We start from the raw sequence: 20,568 nt of genomic DNA, 5'->3' as shown, positions 1-20,568 counted from the left end.
GGTCTGCTCCTACAGAACCCTCTCCCATTGCTCTCTTCAGACAGCACTGACAGAGGTTCTGCTTGGCAATGCTCGCCAGCGACACTGGAAGCAGGCTGGACATCCTTGTGAGAGCTCGTGTGCTGGTGAGGCTGCACTTGGGAGCCAGGTAAGGTGAGAGCCCTTTGGATATTGCTGTCACAGGCGTACAGCCATGGAGCTGTCAGTTGCAACTTCCCAGCAGCGTGAGCATCTATCGGGAGACAAAGCCTCTGGCACTGACTTCTGCAAGCTTAGACCAAGCAGACAGTGCCAGTCCTTACCATTTCCCATCACCCCAAGGAGCTCCCCTTGAAAACATTGTAAGCAAACCAAAGTGGAAAGCATTCAGGGGCTCCCTGCCTCAGGCTTGGGCACAATCCTTTCCTGCAGAGCCTGTGTCCCTTCAGCCCACAACACTAGCCCCACTCCCATCCCTGTGGACTTGTGAGATTCAATGCTCTGTGGAGGACCCACCTCTCCTTTTGAATACTAGCGCTTGTACGGCAGACAGAGGTGGAAAGCTGAGGGCTGTCACGAGCTTTCAACATCAATATACACCCTGGGCTCTGCTCCTGAGTTGTCTTCTTCTGGTTTCCTTTTAGTGCCAGCTGCACATCACTCCTCAGCTGCTTCTAATGTGGTTCTCATTCACTCCACATCGATCTGCATCAAGGGCTCCTGGAGCCTGGGCTCAGCTGGGGTGACTGACAGCAAACGCTTCACACCCGGGCAGAGCTGCAACAGTGGGAGCATTTGTGTAAGTTGAAATTGCTGAGAGGATTTCCAATTAATTTATTAGCCCCCAGTTAGCGCTAACCTGTGCCTGATTCACTGCATACACAGCCCTGCAGTATTTGAGGTGTCTGAGAAAATCCTCCAAGGCTGTGTGGTCTCCCTGAAAATACGGGACAGATGTTACTCTTGGAAGCCAAGAGATGTTGTTTCTGTGACAAAAATCAGCTTAGGCAAACATCTGCGGGTTTATCTTTAACATACCTTGGCACTGGCCACGTGTCTTTCGTCCAAACTAGAGGCAAGGCTTAACGCATCAGAATAATCCAGCTGAGGCAGCTGGTAGAGCACATGAGACTTCACAGCTGCACGTGCCCACTGTGCCTCTGCTGTTCAGATCAGGGTCTGAATGAAGGAAAAAGCATTTGACTATTCCCCACACACACCTTCTTCCCTCATGCCTTTCCCAAAAATATATTGTCTGTTCAGGCTGTAGGTAGGCCAAAAGTGACGTGTGAGGTGCAGGTGTGTGAGGAAGGAATGGAGGAGTGCACCCATCCGTTCTCTTCTTTTCTCTTGCCTGAGGCAACACCACGTGCAGGCTCCTGTGCGAGAGGTGACAAGGCTGACCTTTGAGGTGATGTGTTGAGGAGTGTTGGTGCCACGCGGTGTGTGAGAAATGGGCTCTAAGGGGCAGCCCTTCCAGCACGTGGCCGCAGGCAGGGCTCAGCATTTGTCCACTGCAGAGAAACTAGAAGCAGGTGGTGGCAGCAGCAGCTGAGGGAATCTAGGGTGAGAGAGATGGCACAAATTAGGGGTGCTATCAATGTGTCATAACTGCATTTTCTGTGCCAAAAATCATCTCTTCCAAGGAACTGACAGTCCTTCACGGTGCAGTGCACTGTAACTACTGATAACTCACTCAGAGACTTGATGTTTAGGGTTTGTGACTGCCAGGATCACAAGCAAAAGCAGGGAAAGGAAAAAGAAAAGGGATCACCCTCCCTTGCCTCTCACATGGGAACTCAACTCTGCTGAAAAGACAATGGGAGAAGCATGAAGAGGATGTGAGGGCAGGAGCAGGGCAAGGAGCTGCCAGAGATGGAAGAGGGCACAGTAGGACAATCAGGGTCTCCCCAGGAATGGCCGGCCTCTAAGCTTGTGGGATCTCAATCCAGAGTTTGCATTAGCTTCTCTCTTCCCCCAGCCAGGAAAAATAAGAAAACTTGTGCGATGTGGTATCCCAAGCTTGGTCAGAAAAAAACCCAAAGAAGGCACTGTTCATAGCATGTGTGCGAGCAATCTACGGTCTTTATTCTCTAGACATTGAGGTGGGTACAAAGACTAATTACAGAAGAAAGAGACCAAGAGGTTCACATTTTGTGCAGCCCTCGGGTCACTTTGCTGACTCATGACATCCTCACTCCTCCTCTTCTATCTTCCTATGAAACTCACGGCTCTTTGCTCGGAGCTTGTTGACCTGTGACTCTGCAATGTCAGCCCGCTCCTCGGCTTCCTCCAGCTCGTGCTGGATCTTGCGGAACTTGGAGAGGTTGACATTGGACAGTTCCTCCTGTGTGGGGAGAGGGAGTTGGTGGTGAGGAGCCCAGGGCAGGGGTTTCACTCCACCTGCACCTCTCGGCCTTGCGGGGCTGCAGCTGTTCCGCAAGGGAAGGCACAGAACTCCTATCTCCCACCTACTACTGCTGGCCCAGAAGCCTCACACAGATCTCCTCATCCTTTCCTTTTTAGAATGTCCATTGTAGACAGAGCACAACAGGGTTTGAATATAATTCTGCTCTGGAATGTGGGAAGGAAACAAACATGGCATCTGCCAATCAAGTTTTGTTAGCTCTAGAATTAAGTGTTCAACTATTCTTGCAGACCATGAGACAAGGTTGGGAATTTTTAAGAGATGGTGAGTCCATGAGATCTCTTCATTGCCTATTTTGCAGATTCCCTTATCTGAGTCCAGAACTCTTGTCTGTACTGGGCTTTTGCAGTAGCAAAGAAGCCAGGCTCAGACATCCATAAATTCAGGGGCTGCAAGACTTCCATCACTTCACTCCTGATTGCTTCATGCCCAGAGAAAGGTAAACACTCCTCGCACAATTCTCACTGCAGCACACAGTGTAGCTTAGGAGTGTATTTCCAACACCTTCTCTATCTGCTGAAATTTCCCTGGGTGTATCCAAAATGTGGAATTCCCTGTAGTAGATGAGCATATGCCAGAATGGACTTCTAATGCAACATTTTCTGTGTTCCTGGCAAAGAATTCTGAAGGTTTGGCGAGCTGTTTTCTTCCATAGAACTTCCAAGCTCTTGCACACACCAAACAAGGGTGTCATGGTCATAGGCATCTTTCATTAAGATAGCTATATGGATGTCAAAACTCTGAAAATATGCTTTTTTCAAAAATTCAGGACATATTTTACTGACAGTATGATTAATAAGACTTTTTACAGACAACTTAGTTTTTCTAATGCAAAAAAGTGTTATGTGAACATGCCTTTCTCATTAGAATTTCATTCATTCATTGATTTTATATTCAAAGCCTGGGTTAATTTAAAAAAAAAAATTTAAAAACTTGAAGAACACTATTACTGACCAGTGGCAATTCCCAAGATTCTTATATTCATCTCCTCAATGATCGTGCTACCCACTTGGAAAGTGTTTCTTGACAAGCACTCAGAGTGATACTTACAGCTTCTTCAGATTGTCTCTTGTAGGATTTCACCTTCATTTGCAGCTTGTCCACCAGATCCTGCAGCCTGAGAATATTCTTCCGGTCCTCCTCAGACTGGAGTGGTTGGAAAGCAGGAAAGAGCGTGAATCAGTTTTCCCACCATGTGAGTTAACAATTCCCCTTGACAACCAAGTGCAAAAATATTTGCTTCCTGGGAGAGGGTGTGTGAGGCCAAGGAGGCCTCCTGCCTTACCTGGTAGGTCAGCTCCTTCACCCTCCTCTCGTACTTGCGCATGCCCTTCACGGCTTCAGCGCTGCGCTTCTGCTCAGCATCCACCTCCCCTTCCAGCTCCCGCACCTGCAACGAGAAGCCCATCTTTGGAGCTTCCCTGCTGGCTGCTAACGTGGCGTGCTCACTCATGCACAAAGAAAAGCCCCACGCACTCTGGCCTCCAGCTTCTGGATTTGCTTCTTGCCTCCCTTCAGAGCCAGCTGCTCGGCCTCATCCAGACGGTGCTGCAGGTCCTTCACCGTCTGGTCCAGGTTCTTCTTCATCCTCTCCAGGTGGGCGCTGGTGTCCTGCTCCTTCTTCAGCTCTTCTGCCATCATGGCTGCCTGATGAGAGCAAAGGGTCAAAGCCATTGTGGGGCTGGAGACCATCTGAGGGAAAATACACCCACCATCGGCACTGAAGGGAGCCCCCAACTCACATCTGTGATGGCCTTCTTGGCCTTCTCTTCAGCATTGCGGGCTTCCTGGATCGTATCCTCCATTTCACTCTGGATTTGGGCAATGTCTGTCTCCAGCTTCTTCTTGGTGTTGATCAAGCTGGTGTTCTGTGCAAAGAGAGATGGTGAGATTTTTATCATAGAGCCTGCGATACCAAACCTACAGCCTGAGCCAAGTTTCCCCTCTTCAAGCTTGCAGCTCAGACACTGGAATACTTTCTAAAATGGTTCTCTAGAAAGTGTCAGTAGTGGGTTCAGGGGATGGGTTCTGAGCATGCCTTGCCTTGTGGACAGCAGTACAGAGATCATTCGATCATGCTAGTACTGCCTATCCTCTGGAATATAGTAGCCTTCCATGTATGTTCAGTACCAGCACAACTGCTATTGCACCATGCCCATACCTGGGTATGGAGGAGCTGTACACGCTCACTTGCATCCATCAGTTCCTGCTCAGCCACCTTCCTTGACCGCTCCGTCTGCTCCAGGGCTGCCCGCAGCTCCTCAATTTCAGCCTGCAGCAGGTTTGCTCGGCGCTCCACCATGGCCACCTGCTCCTTCAGGTCCTCCTGCGTCCTCAGAGCATCGTCCAAGTGTATCTGGGTATCCTGTAAAAAGGACAAGAGAAATGGCAAGGTGGCAGCGTGCGCTTGGGCACCAGAATTGTCAGGGACGTCATTTCTCTCCCTGTAGCTTTGCTGAACAGACCTTGAGCACGGCCTGCGTGTTTCTCAGGTTCTTTTGTGCCTCTGCAGCCACGCGGTTGGCATGGCTCAGCTGGATCTCCATTTCATTCAGGTCTCCCTCCATCTTCTTCTTCAGCCGCAGGGCCTCATTCCTGCTCCTGATCTCAGCGTCCAGGCTGCTCTGCAAGGACTCCACAATCCTGAGGTGGTTCCTCTTCATCTGGTCAATCTCCTCATCTTTCTCGGCTATCTTCCTGTCAATCTCAGACTTCACTTGGTTGAGCTCAAGCTGGAGGCGCAGGATCTTCCCCTCTTCATGTTCTAGGGAAGCCTGGACAAGTGGACACAAATATTGGTAATGTAGATAAGGCCACTGCTCATTTCTATGTAATTGTAGAATATTGCAGGAAGTCTCAGCTGTTTACACTCCCCAGCCAAAACAGAGGGGAACAAGCATTTTTCAGCCACATTTCCCCATTGCTCATTTCTTTAGTGCAGACCCCAGGGACTATGGGCGTGTACCTCAGCTTCCTCCAGAGCAGCCTGGATTTCAGATTTCTCCTGCTCAATCTGCTTCTTGACTTTCTCCAGCTCATGAATGGCCTTGCCGCCCTCTGCAATCTGCTCTGTGAGGTCAGCGATCTCCTCTGTGGGAGCAAAGGCCAACGGCACGGTCAGGCACGGAGCAGAACGGGAAGGGCCCTGCCGCACCAAGGTGACGGGCATCTTTGCAGACACGCAGGCACAGACCCCTGTGGAGCGGTGGGTAGTGGTGGACAGTGGGAAAGCCCAGCCAGGAGCGGAGGGCCAGGGACTTACGCTGCAAGTTCTTGTTCTCACGCTTCAGCGTTTCCAGGTGGTCCAGGGACTCCTCGTAGGCATTCTTCATCTTAAACAGCTCCGTGCTGAGGGAGCGAGCCTCCTTCTGGGAGGCCTCTAGCTCAGCCTGCGTTTCCTCATACTTCTGCTTCCATTCTGCCAGGATCTGAAGGGAAACGGCACGTGAGCGTGGATGTGGCAATCGGGAGGGGACGCTCTGCCCAGGAACCCCAGGGCTGGAGCCCACAAGACCTTGTCAAAGTTCTTCTGCTTCTTATCCAGAGCTGCGCAGGCAGCATTCGCTCGCTCCACGTCAATCATCAGGTCCTCCACTTCATTCTGCAGCCTCTGCTTTGTCTTCTCCAGGGAGGCACATTTGGCATTCACAGCTTCAACGTGTTCCTCTGCTTCCTGCAGGCGCTGTGCCAGCTTCTTCCTGAGAGGTTTTAAGTACTGCTCATATTTGGGAACTAAAATGGACGTTATTTTTTCATTTTCAGCACAGTCCTGAGGCACTTTGCAGTATCTGGTCCTAATGCACATGGCACAGAACCTATCCCACCCTGACATTTTTCCTCTTTTTTTCTTTCCACAGAGTCTAGCTATCCTTCTGCCCTCCGCACACACCACACATTGCCTTTCTTCTGCATTCTAGGTCACATAGCTTATTTTCCTTGTGTTTTTCAAAACCACACCTTTATAGTACATATTTCTGTTTCATATAACTCATCTTCAACCTTTTAACAGGCTTTTGCTTTTCAGTATCTCAATGGCCTCTTCAAATTTCTGTTAGTGGTTTCTGCCAGCCTTCCCCACATTTTTACATACTTGGCCTCCTCCAGCTCCTCCGTGCGCTGAATAGCGTCCGTCTCGTATTTGGTTCTCCACTGGGCCACTTCGCTGTTGGCCTTGGACAGGGCGCGCTGCAGCTCCCCCTTGGCTTCCTGCTCCTCCTCGTATTGCTCCCGCAGCAGGTCACAGTCGTGGCGAGCAGACTGCAAGGCGTGGGCCAGCGCGTTCTTGGCCTGGGGGTAAAAAGATTGCAATAAGTACTAGAGGTATCCTGGGAAATTTTTTGTTAGTGGCACTTAGACACTGGAAAAGACACTGTCTATCCCAGAGCAACAGTGATTAAGTGACTGCATGAAAAGAAAATCCAAGGTCTGATATACCACAAAAAGCTAGGAGTTCTGCACAGATAGTGCCTAGATTACATGACCTAATGGAATGTTTTGAACTTTTGATTAGCTCACTTTTTGAACTATTGCACACTGCACCAAAAATAATGTGATGTAAAATATTTATTTCATATGTAACATTAAATATCTTCACCTTTATCTCTTCCTCTAGTTGCCGCTTCAGTTCTTCAATCTGCTGGGTGAAAGCCTGTTTCCCTCTTGACAGCTGAGAAATTAAAGCATCTTTTTCCTCTACCTGGCGTGAATATTCACCTGGAAAAGTTTGTAATTAAGAAAGTACTTTTAACACCCAAGGGAGTCTTTTAGAGTGTTCTCCCACTTCCAAACTAGAGATGGAAGTGCCATACCAGATTCTGTCTGCAGACGGGCTCTTTGAGCACTAAGATCGCTGATCATGCGCTGGTTCTGCTCGTCCTTTGTTTTATATTCACTTAGCTGGTCTTCCAGAGTGCGACACATTTTCTCTAGATTTGCCTATATGTCAAGCACATATAAGAAAATAGTTAGTACCTTGGTTCTGCCGTAATTACAGCAGGAAAATGTGTCCAGAGCATGCATTTTAACATCTGGGGACTATGTGTATACACCCACAGTTCTGTGCATTATATTTGGAGAAAACAGTTACAACCTGATCATAGTTAAATAAGATTTAAAACACATACTACATTCTACTCAAAATAATAATAAAAATATTTCTGTACCTTGGCTTTGGAGACAGACTCCATGTTACTGGCCAAGTCGTCAATCTCCATCTTGAGCTCACTCTTCTCCTTCTCCAGCTTCTGCTTCACTCGCTGCAGGTTGTCGATCTGCTCCCCAAGCTCAGCGGTGCTGTCCGCGTGCTTCTTGCGCAGGGCCGCAGCCGTGGCTTCGTGCTGCAGCGTGGCCTCCTCCAGGTCGCGACGCATCTTCTGAAATTCTGCCTCACGCTTCTTGTTCATCTCAATCTGAGCGGCGGTAGCCCCTCCGGCTTCTTCCAGGCGCTCGCTGATCTCCTCTAGCTCCCTCGACAGGTCAGCCCGATGCTTCTCGGCTTTTGCCCGAGAGGTTCGCTCTGCCTCAATTTCCTCCTCCAGCTCCTCAATACGAGCCTGGGGAACATTAGGCACCCTTCGCACCCATGCCCTCCTCCTTCCCGACCTGAGACTGGCTGAGAGAGGGGAAGGGCCAGACACTTGCCTGCAGCTCCTTGATCTTCTTCTGTAACTGCATGCCCAGGAGCTGCTCATCCTCAATTTTGCTCTGGATCTGGCTGATTTCAAAGTCTTTCCTTTGGGCAAAGCAAACTGTGTTAGCGTCTGAGCAAAACACCCCCAAGCGCACCAGCCCCACAGTCTGGTGCCCCACAGCCACGCTTACTTCTTCAGTTTCTCATCCAGCTGCTGCTTGTCGTTCTCCAAATCCATGATGCTGTCATGGGCCAGCTTCAGGTCTCCTTCGAGTTTCCTCTTAGCTCTCTCAAGGTCCATGCGCAGTTTCTTCTCTTGCTCCAGGGACCCTTCCAGCTAAGAAGAACAAGGCCATCAGTGCGCTGCCAGCCAGGTATAACTCTAAACCTGTCCTGCTCTTGCTGTATGCCTGTGTGCTTACATCGTCCACTTGCTGCTCCAGCTTGGTCTTAGCTTTGGTCAGCGTATTGACTTTGTCCTCCTCTGCCTGCAGGTCATCCAGTGTCTGCTGATGGGCCTCTTGGAGGGCTTTCTTCTCTTTAGTCAGCTTCACAATGGTCTCGTCCAGGGCTGCCATCTCCTCTGTGAGGTTTTTCACCTTTGAGAAGAAAAGAGTAAGTGCAGATAAAAAATGGCTACTGTATAACAAAGCAGAGGTCTTTTCTGAAGTGGAAGTAGCATCTTCTGCCTCATACCTTGTTTTCAGTGGCATGCTTTTCCTTCTCAACCTTGGCCAGTGTTAACTCCAGGTCATCAATATCTTTCTTGAGCTCAGAACATTCATCCTCCAGTTTCCTCTTCTTGGCTGTCAGCTCAGCATTGATTTCCTCCTCATCCTCAGCCCTTTCAGTCACCTCCTTTACTTTGGCTTCCAGCTGGATCTTGGTTTTGATGAGCTGGTCACACCTTTCCTCAGCATCAGCCAAAGCATCAGCTTCCTGGTGGGAAAATACTGGGTTTAGGGATTTGGTTTTTTGAAGGAAAATGAAGATGTTTACCTTCATAGTTTTTAGAGTCCTGGAGAGCAATTTTGTAGTTAAAAATTTGCTTAATCCAACAGAATGAAATCCAATACAGAATAGATTTTATATTGTTGGTTTCGAAACAGCCAGTTTTGAAAGCTAAAACCAAGTAAGATTCTTTTCTGTGTACATGAAGGCCCAAGTATTTACATATTTGTTCCAGATATACAATTCAATATTATCCCATAATATCAAACATTAGAATAAAACATATAAATTTTTTTATTAATCAGAGGAATACCTCGCACATTTATGAAGTGCCAAGTGATAACCATATGCCAAGATACACATAAATAAATACAAAAGTCACAGTTATGCTAACATCATTCCTGCATCTCTATTTTTTTCACCCTACTGTCTTTCTGGAGCAACTGTTTCTGATTTAGATTTTCATTACCACAGCCCGAAAATATCTAGCAGCTTTGGCTCTTCTCTGTGAGACCCTCATCAGCTAAGAAGAAAAGGAGCTGCTGGAATATTTATCCCTAGGCTTTTTTTGCAACAGATGTCCTGTGTTGTTTGTTATATTTTGTCTCAAGTTTCAGTCTAGCAGAAACAATGAGAAAGAAAAATGATAATTTTAGCAGTGAGTGATTTTTTTTCATCATTTTACATTTAAAGATGCTTTAAAAAGTGGGGACATGTAAATTTTCCTGTCATATATGCTGCATAGTATTACTTTGAGGATACAGTCTTTTCTATTCTGTGCATTATTTAATTTAGAAACCACAGCATTACAACACTACAGATGTATCACACCATTGTATATAATGATTCTGAGTGATTTAGAAGGGCAAGTGAGAATATTAAATTCTGTTTCCTCTGTTAGTTCGGTATTACAACATAGTAATGTTTGTAACAGCTAAGCTGCCATCTACACCAGAAAGAAACAAGTTACCTTGTTTAATTGGAGAATAAAGAAAGGAAAGAAATGTCCTCTTAACTTGTCCTAAAAACTCCTAATCATGTTTGTATAAGGATAGGCATTCTCAGTTTTGGAGAAGTAGGAAAAATGACTAGAACAAACATTATACTAATACAAGTAAAGTTTCTGGATTGCTGATACAGCTTAACTGAATGTTAATGATAGAGGCCTCAGCATACACCATAGGAAACTCTCACATACAGCATCTGGACTCCTGACAGTCATTATTGAAGCTGCTTGTATTTTTAAGAGCACCACTTCATAAAACACAATTGAATGGACTTAATATGTAGTTTACAGGTATCTTTTCAAAATGTAGTTGTAAATATCAGCCTGATAGTCACAGTTCAGTTAGGATGAGGCACACTGGTAGTACTCACAGCCTGTACTTGGAGCTGGAGATCATTTTTCTCCTGCACCAGTTTCACCATTTTCTCTTCCAGCTCCTTCCTCTTTGCCTCAGACTTTGCAAGCTCTTCCTTGGTTTTCTCAAACTCCTGTTTCATGTTGGCCATCTCCTTCTCAGACTCTGCACTCTTCAGCAAGGGCTTGATCTTGAAGAACAGCTTCATCCAGGGCCAGTGCTTCACGTTCATGAATGCACGAATATTGTACTGGATGCAGAAGATGGACTCTCTGAAAGGTAAGTCAAATTAATATTAAATATTTAGACCATGATGATACAATAAGCCAGATACAGTGCACTTAATTTGAAGAAATGTCTACCTCCTCTCCACCATTCTCTGGTACTCCACTCTCATCAGGAAGCCCCTGCACCTGGCCTGTGTGCGGGTGATGAGCTGTGCCAGCTTCTCATCCCTCATCTCCTCCAAGAGGCCTATCAGCCCAGCTTTGAAGAACACCTTAGTAAGAGCATGAAAATAGGTGCAGTGTATATGGTTGTTCAGTGTAGCCCAGTACCCTGTACCCCATGGTGTACAATATGGGAATCTAACAGAAAGAGCAAAAGCACAAAGAAGGTATGTAGTGATAGACCCCCTCTTATATCTCCAAGCTTCCTGTTACCTGCAATTGAGGAACTATAACAGTCACACATTTTGCCTTTGTTTCTATTAACCCTTGATTCTTTTATTCTACAACTTCACCTTAAATTAGGAACCCTTAATTGGCCTTTAATTAAATCATCCTATGGCAAAGAATTTCAGTTTTATTGAAGTGTTGAGTCAATAAGTACTTAGCTGATTTCTTTTAAGTACGCTATTTGATTATTTCACATGCTATCTGGAGAATCTGAGTATCATTCTCAAGCCATGTAAATCAAAATCACAGAGTACTTGAAACAAACAGTTCTTGTACCTTGGTATGACCAAATTTGTATTGAGTGTGGTCTATATCAATTGATCCAAGAAGTTTCTCACAAGCCTTCTTGCTGTCAATGAACTGTCCCTCTGGGATAGCACTGGCATTTAATACTTTGTATCTGGGGGAGAAAATGAAGGAATTGCATTGGACTCAATGATCTTAAGGGTCTTTTCCAACCTAAATGATTCTATGAATATAGAGACCAATAGGCTGGTACACGGCAAGAAATAGTCTCGGAACTGTTGAGAACATAATAGTGTTGCTAAACATAAGCTTAGAGAAGGCTTTAGTCACCAGAGGTGAAACTTTAATTTCACAAGCTACTCAAGATGGACAAAACGATCCATTAAGGGGAAGAAGTCTGACCTCTGTTTAAAATCTGCATACAACACTCTGTTGGGAAATCCTTTCCTGCAAATTCTGATCCCTTCCAGCACACCGTTACACCGCAGCTGGTGAAGCACCAGTTCATGCTCCATGGCACCTAGAAATTCAGAGCACAAATACATGCTATATTCTCTAATACAGAGGGGAAGAGCTGACCATACTGAAAACCTTCTACACGTGAGTCTCTTACCAGGTGTTTTTGTTTCATTTGGGATGATGCAGCGTACAAAATGTGGGTGGGTGCTTCGCAGATTGGTCATCAGCTTGTTTAAATTCTCCTGGGAGAGTCATTAACAAAAGTTTATATTAGCAAATGTAATTTCCACTACAAGCATCAAGCCCTCTAAAATGAAATAACGAAGTATCAGACAAAAATTAGCTTGCAGAATCCTGAACTAAAGCCCCCCACAAGTTTTTCTGACTTTCCACGGATCTTTGCTGTTACTAAGTTAACATATAAAGTTCTTCTGATTAATCCATAGGAAATATTGTACTCTTAAACATAGTTTTAACACATTTCACTGACTCTAGTGGAATGTCCTTATTAGAAATAACAGCCATCTTCCACTGGATGTACCCAGAGAGATAAATTGGTGCCTCTGTGGCAGTTTGAAAAGATGGGACATATGGAGCAGAATACATAGAACCTTCCTGGTTTCCCCACTGAAAGCAAAAGGAACAAAAATGACAAGCTGAGTTTTGTATGTCTAGATGACATGTTTATCTTGTAAGGTAAGATGAGAATAAGGTGAGATAAATCCCAACCTTGTTTTGTAATTAATATCTGTATACTTTTTTATAAATATTTATTGCTTATAATTAGTGGAGGGAAGTAGGTGCCTCCAGAGGACACCTCAGAGTACATAAATTAAGCAGCCAAAACATTAAGATGTCTAAACACTAACATGTCTAAACAAGAGGGATAGAAGTTTGAAAACATAACAGAAATGCAACCCAAATCCAGAAAACAATATATCTACTATAACATTTCCTCTTAAAGTCTTATGACCTTTCAACATAGGCTTATTGCATTATTTTTGAATGATACATTCTGGCAATAATTTCCCACTTGCAAGGCCAAGGCACTACAGCCATGATTATTTTTCTTGGGGCATATACACACATGCCCATGTTCTGTTTCAGAGCACTGGCTAGAGGCTGTCAGGTGATCACGAATCATATGATACCGGATCTGTAGAAGAAATTAGGCTATATCAACAAGGGAGACCTAAATGAAGGATGAATATGGTAATAAATAACCTCAGGAGAGACTAGACATTGCACCTGGTGGAACTGTATGAAGCAGCTAGGCAGCAAGACTTGGTTATGACAAAGAACTGTCAAGTATCTGACATCCTAGAAATCTATAACCCAGGGACTGGTGGTATTTCAACTATAAGAAATTGATTCCTTAATCAAGGAGAAAAATTAGAGCTATAAATGGAGCAAATAAGTTATTCTCCAGACCAGTGGGCAGAATGTTGTTAAAAGGCAATAAAAGGTTCCGAAGCAAGAGGTGGACATCTGAAGAAATCTGTTATATTTTAGGTGTATATATATAGAGAGAGAGGTTTTCTGTATGACATTCTGCTGTCTGAAACTGTCATCCTGGGACAAGTGGACAAAAAGAAAATTTGTGCCTTCAGTGGAATGGAGCATAAATAGATTACAGTGGCTTTATTCCTAACAAAAGATTGCCCAAGAACTTCAGGGTCTTTTAACACAACTAAGCCAAAGAAAGACTAGACATTTAAATGATAGGTTTAGTTCTTATTTTAGGATGAATAGTGAACTCTCTACTGTACCCGGAAAAGAGCTGAGACAGTCTGGAAGGAAGAACCCTTCTTCTTGCCACCTTTCTTGCCAGCACTAGCCTCTGCAAAATTGAAAATAAATAAAACAGATTTAAGATTTTTCCTTTTGCCTTTTATAATTCCTTTTTGTAAGCTGCACATCAGTGAAAATATGGGATTCATAGAACCAACCTGCATCTGCTCCACCATAGTTGGCAAAGAGTAAGGCCAGTGTCTTCACAGAGGATTTCTGGTACAACCCAATGACAGTTTCATTCAGGGGGTCCTTGTTCTTCTCCAGCCAGCCAGTGATGTTGTAGTCCACCGTGCCAGCATAGTGTATCAGGGAGAAGTGTGCCTCAACCTTCCCTTTGGTAGGCTTGGGCTTCTGGAAGTTGCTGGACTTGCCCAGATGCTGGTCATAGAGCTTGTTCTTGAAAGAGGTGTCAGTTGCCTTGGGGAACATGCACTCCTCTTCCAGGATGGAGAAGATGCCCATGGGCTAGGAGAAATGAGCATGGGAGACAGACTGTAATTTAGTTTTCAGGGCAATAATGACCTTCACCTAGGCAGAGCAGTGGAACACAGACTGAAATACACATCAGAAAATATTATTATTCAATTACATCTTCTGCTAGAAAGTGAAATTAAATATATTGATACTTACGTTTTTAACACCAAATTAATCATAAAGATTAATGGACATTCATTTAGTTTGTGTGGAGAACATGCTTTATAAAATCAGAGCACTATTTTCTTATCCAGAGGGACTCAAAGCACACACAGATGTCTTAGACAAATTGAACATGAGCTAACAGTACACCCTTGCAGCAAAGGCAGCCAACTCATCCTGGGCTGCATTAAGAGTGTTACCAGCAGCTCAAGGGGAGTGATCCTTACCCTCTATTCAGCTCTGCTGAGAAACATCTGGAGTGCTGTGTCTAGTTCTTGGCTTCCCAGTACAAGAGAAATGTGGACCTAATAGAGTGAACCCGGTGACTGGCCACAAAGATACTTAAATGACTGGAACATCTGACATACAAAGAGAAGCTGATAGAGATGGGACTGTTCAGCCTAGAAAAGAGAAGGTTCTGGGGGATCTTACCAATGTGTATAAATACCTAATGGGAAGGGATAAAGAAAACAGCTAGAGGCTTCTAGTAACTTGTCCAGTGACAGGACAAGATGGAACAGTCATGAATTGAAATACACAAAATTCCATTTAAACAGAAGAAAAAAGCTTCTTTACTGTGAAAGTGGTCAGAAGTTGGAACACTTCCCCCAGAGTATCTGTGGAGTCTCCACCATTGGCAACATTCAAAATCCAGCTGAAAATGGTCCCGAGCAACCTGCTCTGGTGGACCTTGTCTTGACCAAAGGGGTTGGACTAAGTGATCTCCAGAGCTTCCTTCAAACCTCAGCAGCTCTGTGAAGCTGTGATTCAAACTACTTATCCTCCTGCCAGCCACTGAACTTTTCATCTCATGTGCAGTGTGATGTCTTCTCATAGTCAGTCAAGGGATGCACATGTAAGTGTGATTGTGCACTGACAGTTATGTATGTCTCTCTTTTATGTTAATTTTACAAAGATAAAGATATTCTTCTGTACTAGCACAAGTCTTTTAGAGCTGAAAGATGAGGAGGACATGTTGATCTGTAAATTGACTCTAACTGTTTTGGAAAAACACTCTTATTGGGAGTTTAACAACCTTTGGCACTTGAAAAGAGATGTACAGACTTGCTCTCATAAAGCTGTGTGAAATCGCCTTCACATCTCACTTGACAGAAGAAATAAACACAGGGCAAGGTATTTTGAATAATGAAAGTTGAATACTTGGACATGAACATAGAAGATCCCTTTTAAAAATGAGGCCAAGTAATACTAGAATTTGCACGCATGTAGTGCATTTGAACAGGAAGGGTACCTTCTCAATGAGCTCAATGCAGGCAGCCAGGTCCATCCCAAAGTCAATGAATGTCCACTCAATTCCTTCCTTCTTGTACTCCTCCTGCTCCAGCACAAACATGTGGTGGTTGAAGAACTGTTGCAGTTTCTCATTGGTGAAGTTGATGCACAGCTGCTCAAAGCTGTTGAACTGCAAATAAAATAAGAAGACATATCTGCAAGATGCAGCAATAATTGCAAAAACTCATTTGTTTAAAATTTGAGTGCAGTTATCTTGGCTTCATTGTCAAGTCAGGCATTTAGTCAGTCTGCTTTATATCTACGTAACGAAACAGAGAAATGCATCAAATTAATTGTCCACAAGGAATTTTTTTTGCATTGATAAAATTGTGATGATAAAATATATTACCTGTATAATCTGAGACCAAATTACAGGAAGAAAAAACTCAATCTTAGGCCTCTCATGATATATATGTTTTTATACTATATTGTCCTTGATCATTTAAAGCAAGGATTTTTTCTGATTGGACCATTCTGTACTTTTGAGTTGGTGCATCTTGAAATAAGACAAGTCCTTTGAAAGATCATTTTTTACTTTATGAAAAGAAAGGCAAATAGCTACAAATAATTATGTGAAGATATTACACCTTTAAAAACACATCTCAGAGTGAGCATGACATCCAGTTGTCACTTCCAAATAGCTCTTACCAAAACTTTGTTACTTACATCAAAGATCTCAAAGCCAGCGATGTCCAGGACACCAATGAAGTACTGTCTGGGTTGTTTGGTATCCAGCTGTTGGTTGATACGAACAACCATCCACAAGAACATCCTCTCATAGACAGCCTTTGCCAGAGCACCAACAGCATTGTGCACCTATAAGAAAAATAAATGCATAGAGTTAACATATAGAGCAGAGGAGAATCAGAAGGATCTTAATTCAAAACATGGTTCCAGGTTACTACGTTTCTTACCTGCTGTGCAGTTTGACCTTTGGTCACATACTCATTCCCAACCTTGACTCGGGGGTAGCAGAGGGCCTTGAGCATGTCAGCTGAATTCAGACCCATCAGGTAGGCAGCCTTGTCAGCCACTAAAAAGGGAAAAAGAAAGAATTTAGTGTTATGTACATTCTGAATCCTGGAGTGTTCTCTAAAGGCTGAAGGATTCAGCCTTCTGTTCTTGGAAATTTTTCAGTAGACTCTCATATGGGGAATTTTGCTAACATCAAAGTCATCATTATGCATACTAAGCTTTTCTGAAAGAATTTATGTTTGAAAAACTTCACCGAAGGATGTAGAAAGTAACGATGTTTTCAAAAATCTCTTGGCACAAAACTGAAAGCTGCAGCTTGCAAGGCTGAATATTTGTAATACATGTGTAGCTCAGGAGATGCAGTGGCAACAGCCAGGTACTGATCTACATCCAGGTAGTCAAAACCACCCAATATTTCAGGTAGAACACAAAGAAGGTATCTCTGTTCTCTTTCAGATCCAGAATCTACAACCCCTTATGATCTTTGGTTTCTGACAGTAACACTCACTGGGTTTCATCCTTTTACCTATGATATTTCCCACCTTCTGCCTTATGCTTTAGCAAGATGGGCCATTGCTCAGAGAGATGGAGACATGGGTTGTAGGTCCTGTGCCAACAAAGGAGAGGAATCAAACACACCTCTCACACCAGAGGAATTCTTAATAACTGACGGGTAAGGGTGAATGGGAACACTGTCCCCCACCCTGTTACAGCTGAAGCACTTGGCTGCTTCACAATTGCAAACCATATTCCAACAAAAGTACCACTAATGATGTTAAAGGAAGAACATCCATTGCTCCTAACTTCTGGAAGTGTACAAAAAACAGTTTAAACTATTAATTGTTCATAGCATGAGACACCAAAAATCCTAAGGTCAGGGAACATGATATACTGAGAAGAGGACAAGCAACACATTTTTTCTGGCTTATTGTTTTCCCTTGGGATCCTAAAGCCCAACAAAGAACAAGTTTTAGTGTCTTCCACATCCATAGTGGCTTGTAGAAAGGTTAATTATTAAGTTTGATAATACCTTCTGTGCCATCTGGCTCTGCTTGCTCCTCTCTTGGTTTCTGCTTGAACTTCAGGTTCCCATAGTGCATAACAGCCCCTGTCAGCTTGTAGATGGCTGTCTTCTCATCAGCAGTGAAGCCCAGGATGTCAATGGCACTCTGGCAATTCAACCAGCAAAGTGAAATATTTACATGTTATGTGATGTATGACCTATGCCTGTTGACCTGTTCCATAAGTTACTTACATCTGTAGCCATCAGTTCCTCCTTGTCATCAATACTTGGAACAGTGATTTCACCTTGACTCACAAAAGGGTAGTCATAGGGGTTGGTGGTAATGAGGAGCATTTCTGAAAACGAATGGGTTCATGGATTAAATTTCATTGGTTTTGTGTAATGTAGTTAAATGCTGCTCAGGGATATTTCTCCAAAAAGATCAGTGATGCCTCCTACCAATTAGCTCCGGCTTCTTGTTGGAAGTGATCTGATAGAATATGTGGTAGCTTCTTTCTGCTTTAAGCTGGAAAGTGACTCTGGACTTCTCCAGCAGGTCTGTCAAGGAGGGTAGGACAGAGTGAGTACAAGAACTGGGAAGTGAATAGAAGGAGTGGGATCAGGCCAGGAGAGCGACTTACAAGTTTCAATGTCAGCAGAAGCCAGTTTGCCTGTGGCCCCAAAGTGGATTCTGATGAATTTGCCCTGTTAAGGAGAAGCAGTGGCATTTCAGCCTGGAGGCGTTTCATTGCTGTCTCCTTCTGTGAGAATGCCACTAGCCCATCACTACTGTTACAACAAGGAGCAATTTCTCCTAAAACAGCTTACAAAGCGTGAGGAGTTGTCGTTCCTCACGGTCTTGGCGTTTCCAAAGGCCTCCAGCAGTGGGTTGGCGCTGATGATTTGATCCTCAAGCGTTCCCTGCAGGATGAGAATTATTGCTGCTTATCCTTTCCAAAAATCACGTCAGGAACAGAGGAAAGCATTGATTCCAGCCAGCACCTGTTACTTTACCTGCATTTTGCCTGACTGCTCCTCTTTCTTCTTCTCCCCGCTCGCTGCAATTGTTGCAAAGTACTGGATGACGCGCTTTGTGTTCACAGTCTTCCCGGCACCAGATTCTCCGCTGTCAAACCAAAGAGAGACGCAGAGAGCGTGTGGTCAGGCAGGAGGTCCCCTGGCACCAGGCAGCCCCGCAGGGACCCGAGCAGGGGGTGTACGTACGTGATCAGGATCGACTGGTTCTCACGATCTGTGAAAGAGGCAGAATGAAAGTGTTAGAAGTTGACCTGGGTAACACTGACTTGAATGATAAGTAAAGCTGTAAGTGGAAGCTGGGGCTTCCCTAGGAAGTCCAAGAGTACCCAATTCCCTTCCAGGTCCTAATGGTACTAAATATAATCCAGAATGGATGCATAGAGCTGTCAGAGCCTGTGACAGGTCCTGAGACAAGTTGGGTACCACCCTTCATACAGTTCCTGTCAAGGAAACTAATCAAACTGCCTGCATGTGTTCAAAATAGTGGATTATATGGAATAATAACTTACTTTCCTATCAGTGAAAAAAAGTAGAAAACTAAGTCAAGTACTATTTCTGCAGCGGGAGAGGGTACAATCTCATACAATACGGTGCAAATAATACACTGACTCATGCATGCTTCTTGGTCAGTTTCACTTGAAAGTAGTTCCTGCATAAATCGACCAAGTTCTCAAACATCTCTGTGGTGTCTTAAGCTGGCTTGTCACATACCGCAGTGAGATCACTGGGCCTTCTTGGTTTAGATTGCTGTGAGGGAGGTCAAGCAACTCACCAGTCAGCATGAACTGATAGGCGTTGTCCGAGATGGAGAAGATGTGTGGAGGGGCCTCCTGGCGCTTCTTGCCTCGGTAGGCCAACACCACCTCCGGGTTGTACACCGGCAGCCACTTGTAGGGGTTGACAGTGACGCAGAAGAGCCCCGAGTAGGTCTGCGAGGAAGGGAGACAGCACGTTGGCTCCCACTTGGCCTGGCAGAGCAGTTCCTCCCGGCTGCCCAAAGGCAGGCTGCTGCTGGTACTTACGTAGATCATCCAGGCTGCGTAACGCTCTTTGAGGTTGTACAGCACAGCGGGCTCGTGGAGGTGGGTCATCATGGCCATGTCCTCGATCTTGTCGTACTTGGGAGGGTTCATGGAGAAGACTTGATCTTCCTTCACGGTCAGGGTCTGTCAAGGAGACAAAAGATCTGTGTGCGTCAGCTGAAAGCTCAGAGTGGGAATCAAATGCTGATCTGAATCTTGAATTTTGCTCACCTCTCCACCTTCAGTCTTGACAGTGATCTTCCCTGATTCCCTGCTCTGGATTGTTCCTTTCACAAAGGATTCTTTAGGGTGGGCCACAAAGACGGATGTCTTGGCATCAAAAGGCTTGTTCTGGGCCGCAATTCTCTCCTTTTCCGATTTTCGGAGATAAGGAGCCGCCTCCCCAAAAACAGCCATCTCAGCATCTCCAGAGGCCATGTCTGCACTTCACTGAAGGTATGTCAGCAGAAGGCTCTAATGGGGAGGAAGGATATGATACTGATTGTTCACATCTGTTCTGTTAGAGTGTGAAAAATTTTATATGCCTTGGTTTCCCTTCATAAACTTGAGTATTTTGGAACAGCTAACATGAGCTAACTAGAGAACTAAGTTTTAGGTCAACTTCAAAAAAAAAAAAAGAGTTTTTCATTGTTGTAGTCTGGTCTTCAGACATTTAGGAGAACAACTTTTAATGACCTTTCAGAACTGTAGGTCTGGTACTTTAAGAATACTATGTGAGATAAAGAGTGAATTTGCTAAGCAAGTTTCACTAAGGCATCACTATGAGGAATGGAAATGGAGTTAGGACATTGTGTTAAAAGGATGAACAATGAAGTAACATTTCTGAAAAACTGTAGTTTAGGTGACCTACAGTCTTGGATAGCATTGAACCTGTGGGACATTTACCTGTTAGATATAATAGTAACAGAAAAGCAGGGAGAAATTAATGAATTTTGCTAATTAAATTGTCAACTGAAAGAAAAAGGCAGGCTTTGTGACATTTTAACATTCTGCCATAATTTATTTTGTTATATGCATTTGTCATTCTTCAATACGTCTAAATAATTTCAGCCCCAA

General features: G+C 44.4%; 2 protein-coding genes across 2 annotated transcripts in view; both read right to left on the bottom strand.

Moving 5' to 3' along the window:
* The window catches only part of LOC101917460 (myosin heavy chain, skeletal muscle, adult-like), a 36,337-nt gene extending 35,618 nt beyond the window's left edge, over nucleotides 1–719 (bottom strand). Inside the window, exon 1 of the mRNA XM_055797951.1 lies at nucleotides 496–719. The gene's annotated coding sequence lies outside the window, so the exon portion shown is untranslated. The remainder of the gene's footprint in view (nucleotides 1–495) is intronic.
* A 1,335-nt stretch (nucleotides 720–2,054) lies between these two features.
* Nucleotides 2,055–19,943, bottom strand: LOC101917103 (myosin heavy chain, skeletal muscle, adult-like). The gene is made up of 38 exons (XM_055797948.1): nucleotides 19,723–19,943; nucleotides 19,492–19,635; nucleotides 19,242–19,398; nucleotides 18,656–18,683; nucleotides 18,446–18,557; nucleotides 18,260–18,352; nucleotides 18,073–18,136; nucleotides 17,891–17,989; nucleotides 17,684–17,787; nucleotides 17,459–17,597; nucleotides 16,368–16,486; nucleotides 16,120–16,269; nucleotides 15,413–15,583; nucleotides 13,680–13,989; nucleotides 13,500–13,570; nucleotides 11,885–11,972; nucleotides 11,674–11,791; nucleotides 11,302–11,425; nucleotides 10,711–10,847; nucleotides 10,365–10,620; nucleotides 8,733–8,975; nucleotides 8,459–8,635; nucleotides 8,228–8,373; nucleotides 8,048–8,138; nucleotides 7,570–7,959; nucleotides 7,216–7,342; nucleotides 7,002–7,120; nucleotides 6,498–6,694; nucleotides 5,922–6,105; nucleotides 5,670–5,835; nucleotides 5,373–5,497; nucleotides 4,873–5,181; nucleotides 4,569–4,772; nucleotides 4,150–4,275; nucleotides 3,884–4,054; nucleotides 3,693–3,797; nucleotides 3,458–3,553; nucleotides 2,055–2,326 (listed from the first exon to the last, which is right to left on the bottom strand). The coding sequence occupies exons 1-38, from the start codon at nucleotides 19,927–19,929 to the stop codon at nucleotides 2,174–2,176; spliced, it is 5,820 nt and encodes a 1,939-aa protein (XP_055653923.1). The 5' UTR covers nucleotides 19,930–19,943; the 3' UTR covers nucleotides 2,055–2,173.
* Nucleotides 19,944–20,568: the final 625 nt, after the last annotated feature.

The sequence above is a fragment of the Falco peregrinus genome, chromosome 2, assembly GCF_023634155.1.
Source record: "Falco peregrinus isolate bFalPer1 chromosome 2, bFalPer1.pri, whole genome shotgun sequence".
Taxonomy (NCBI): domain Eukaryota; kingdom Metazoa; phylum Chordata; class Aves; order Falconiformes; family Falconidae; genus Falco; species Falco peregrinus.
This window is presented reverse-complemented; position numbering and strand designations above follow the sequence as displayed.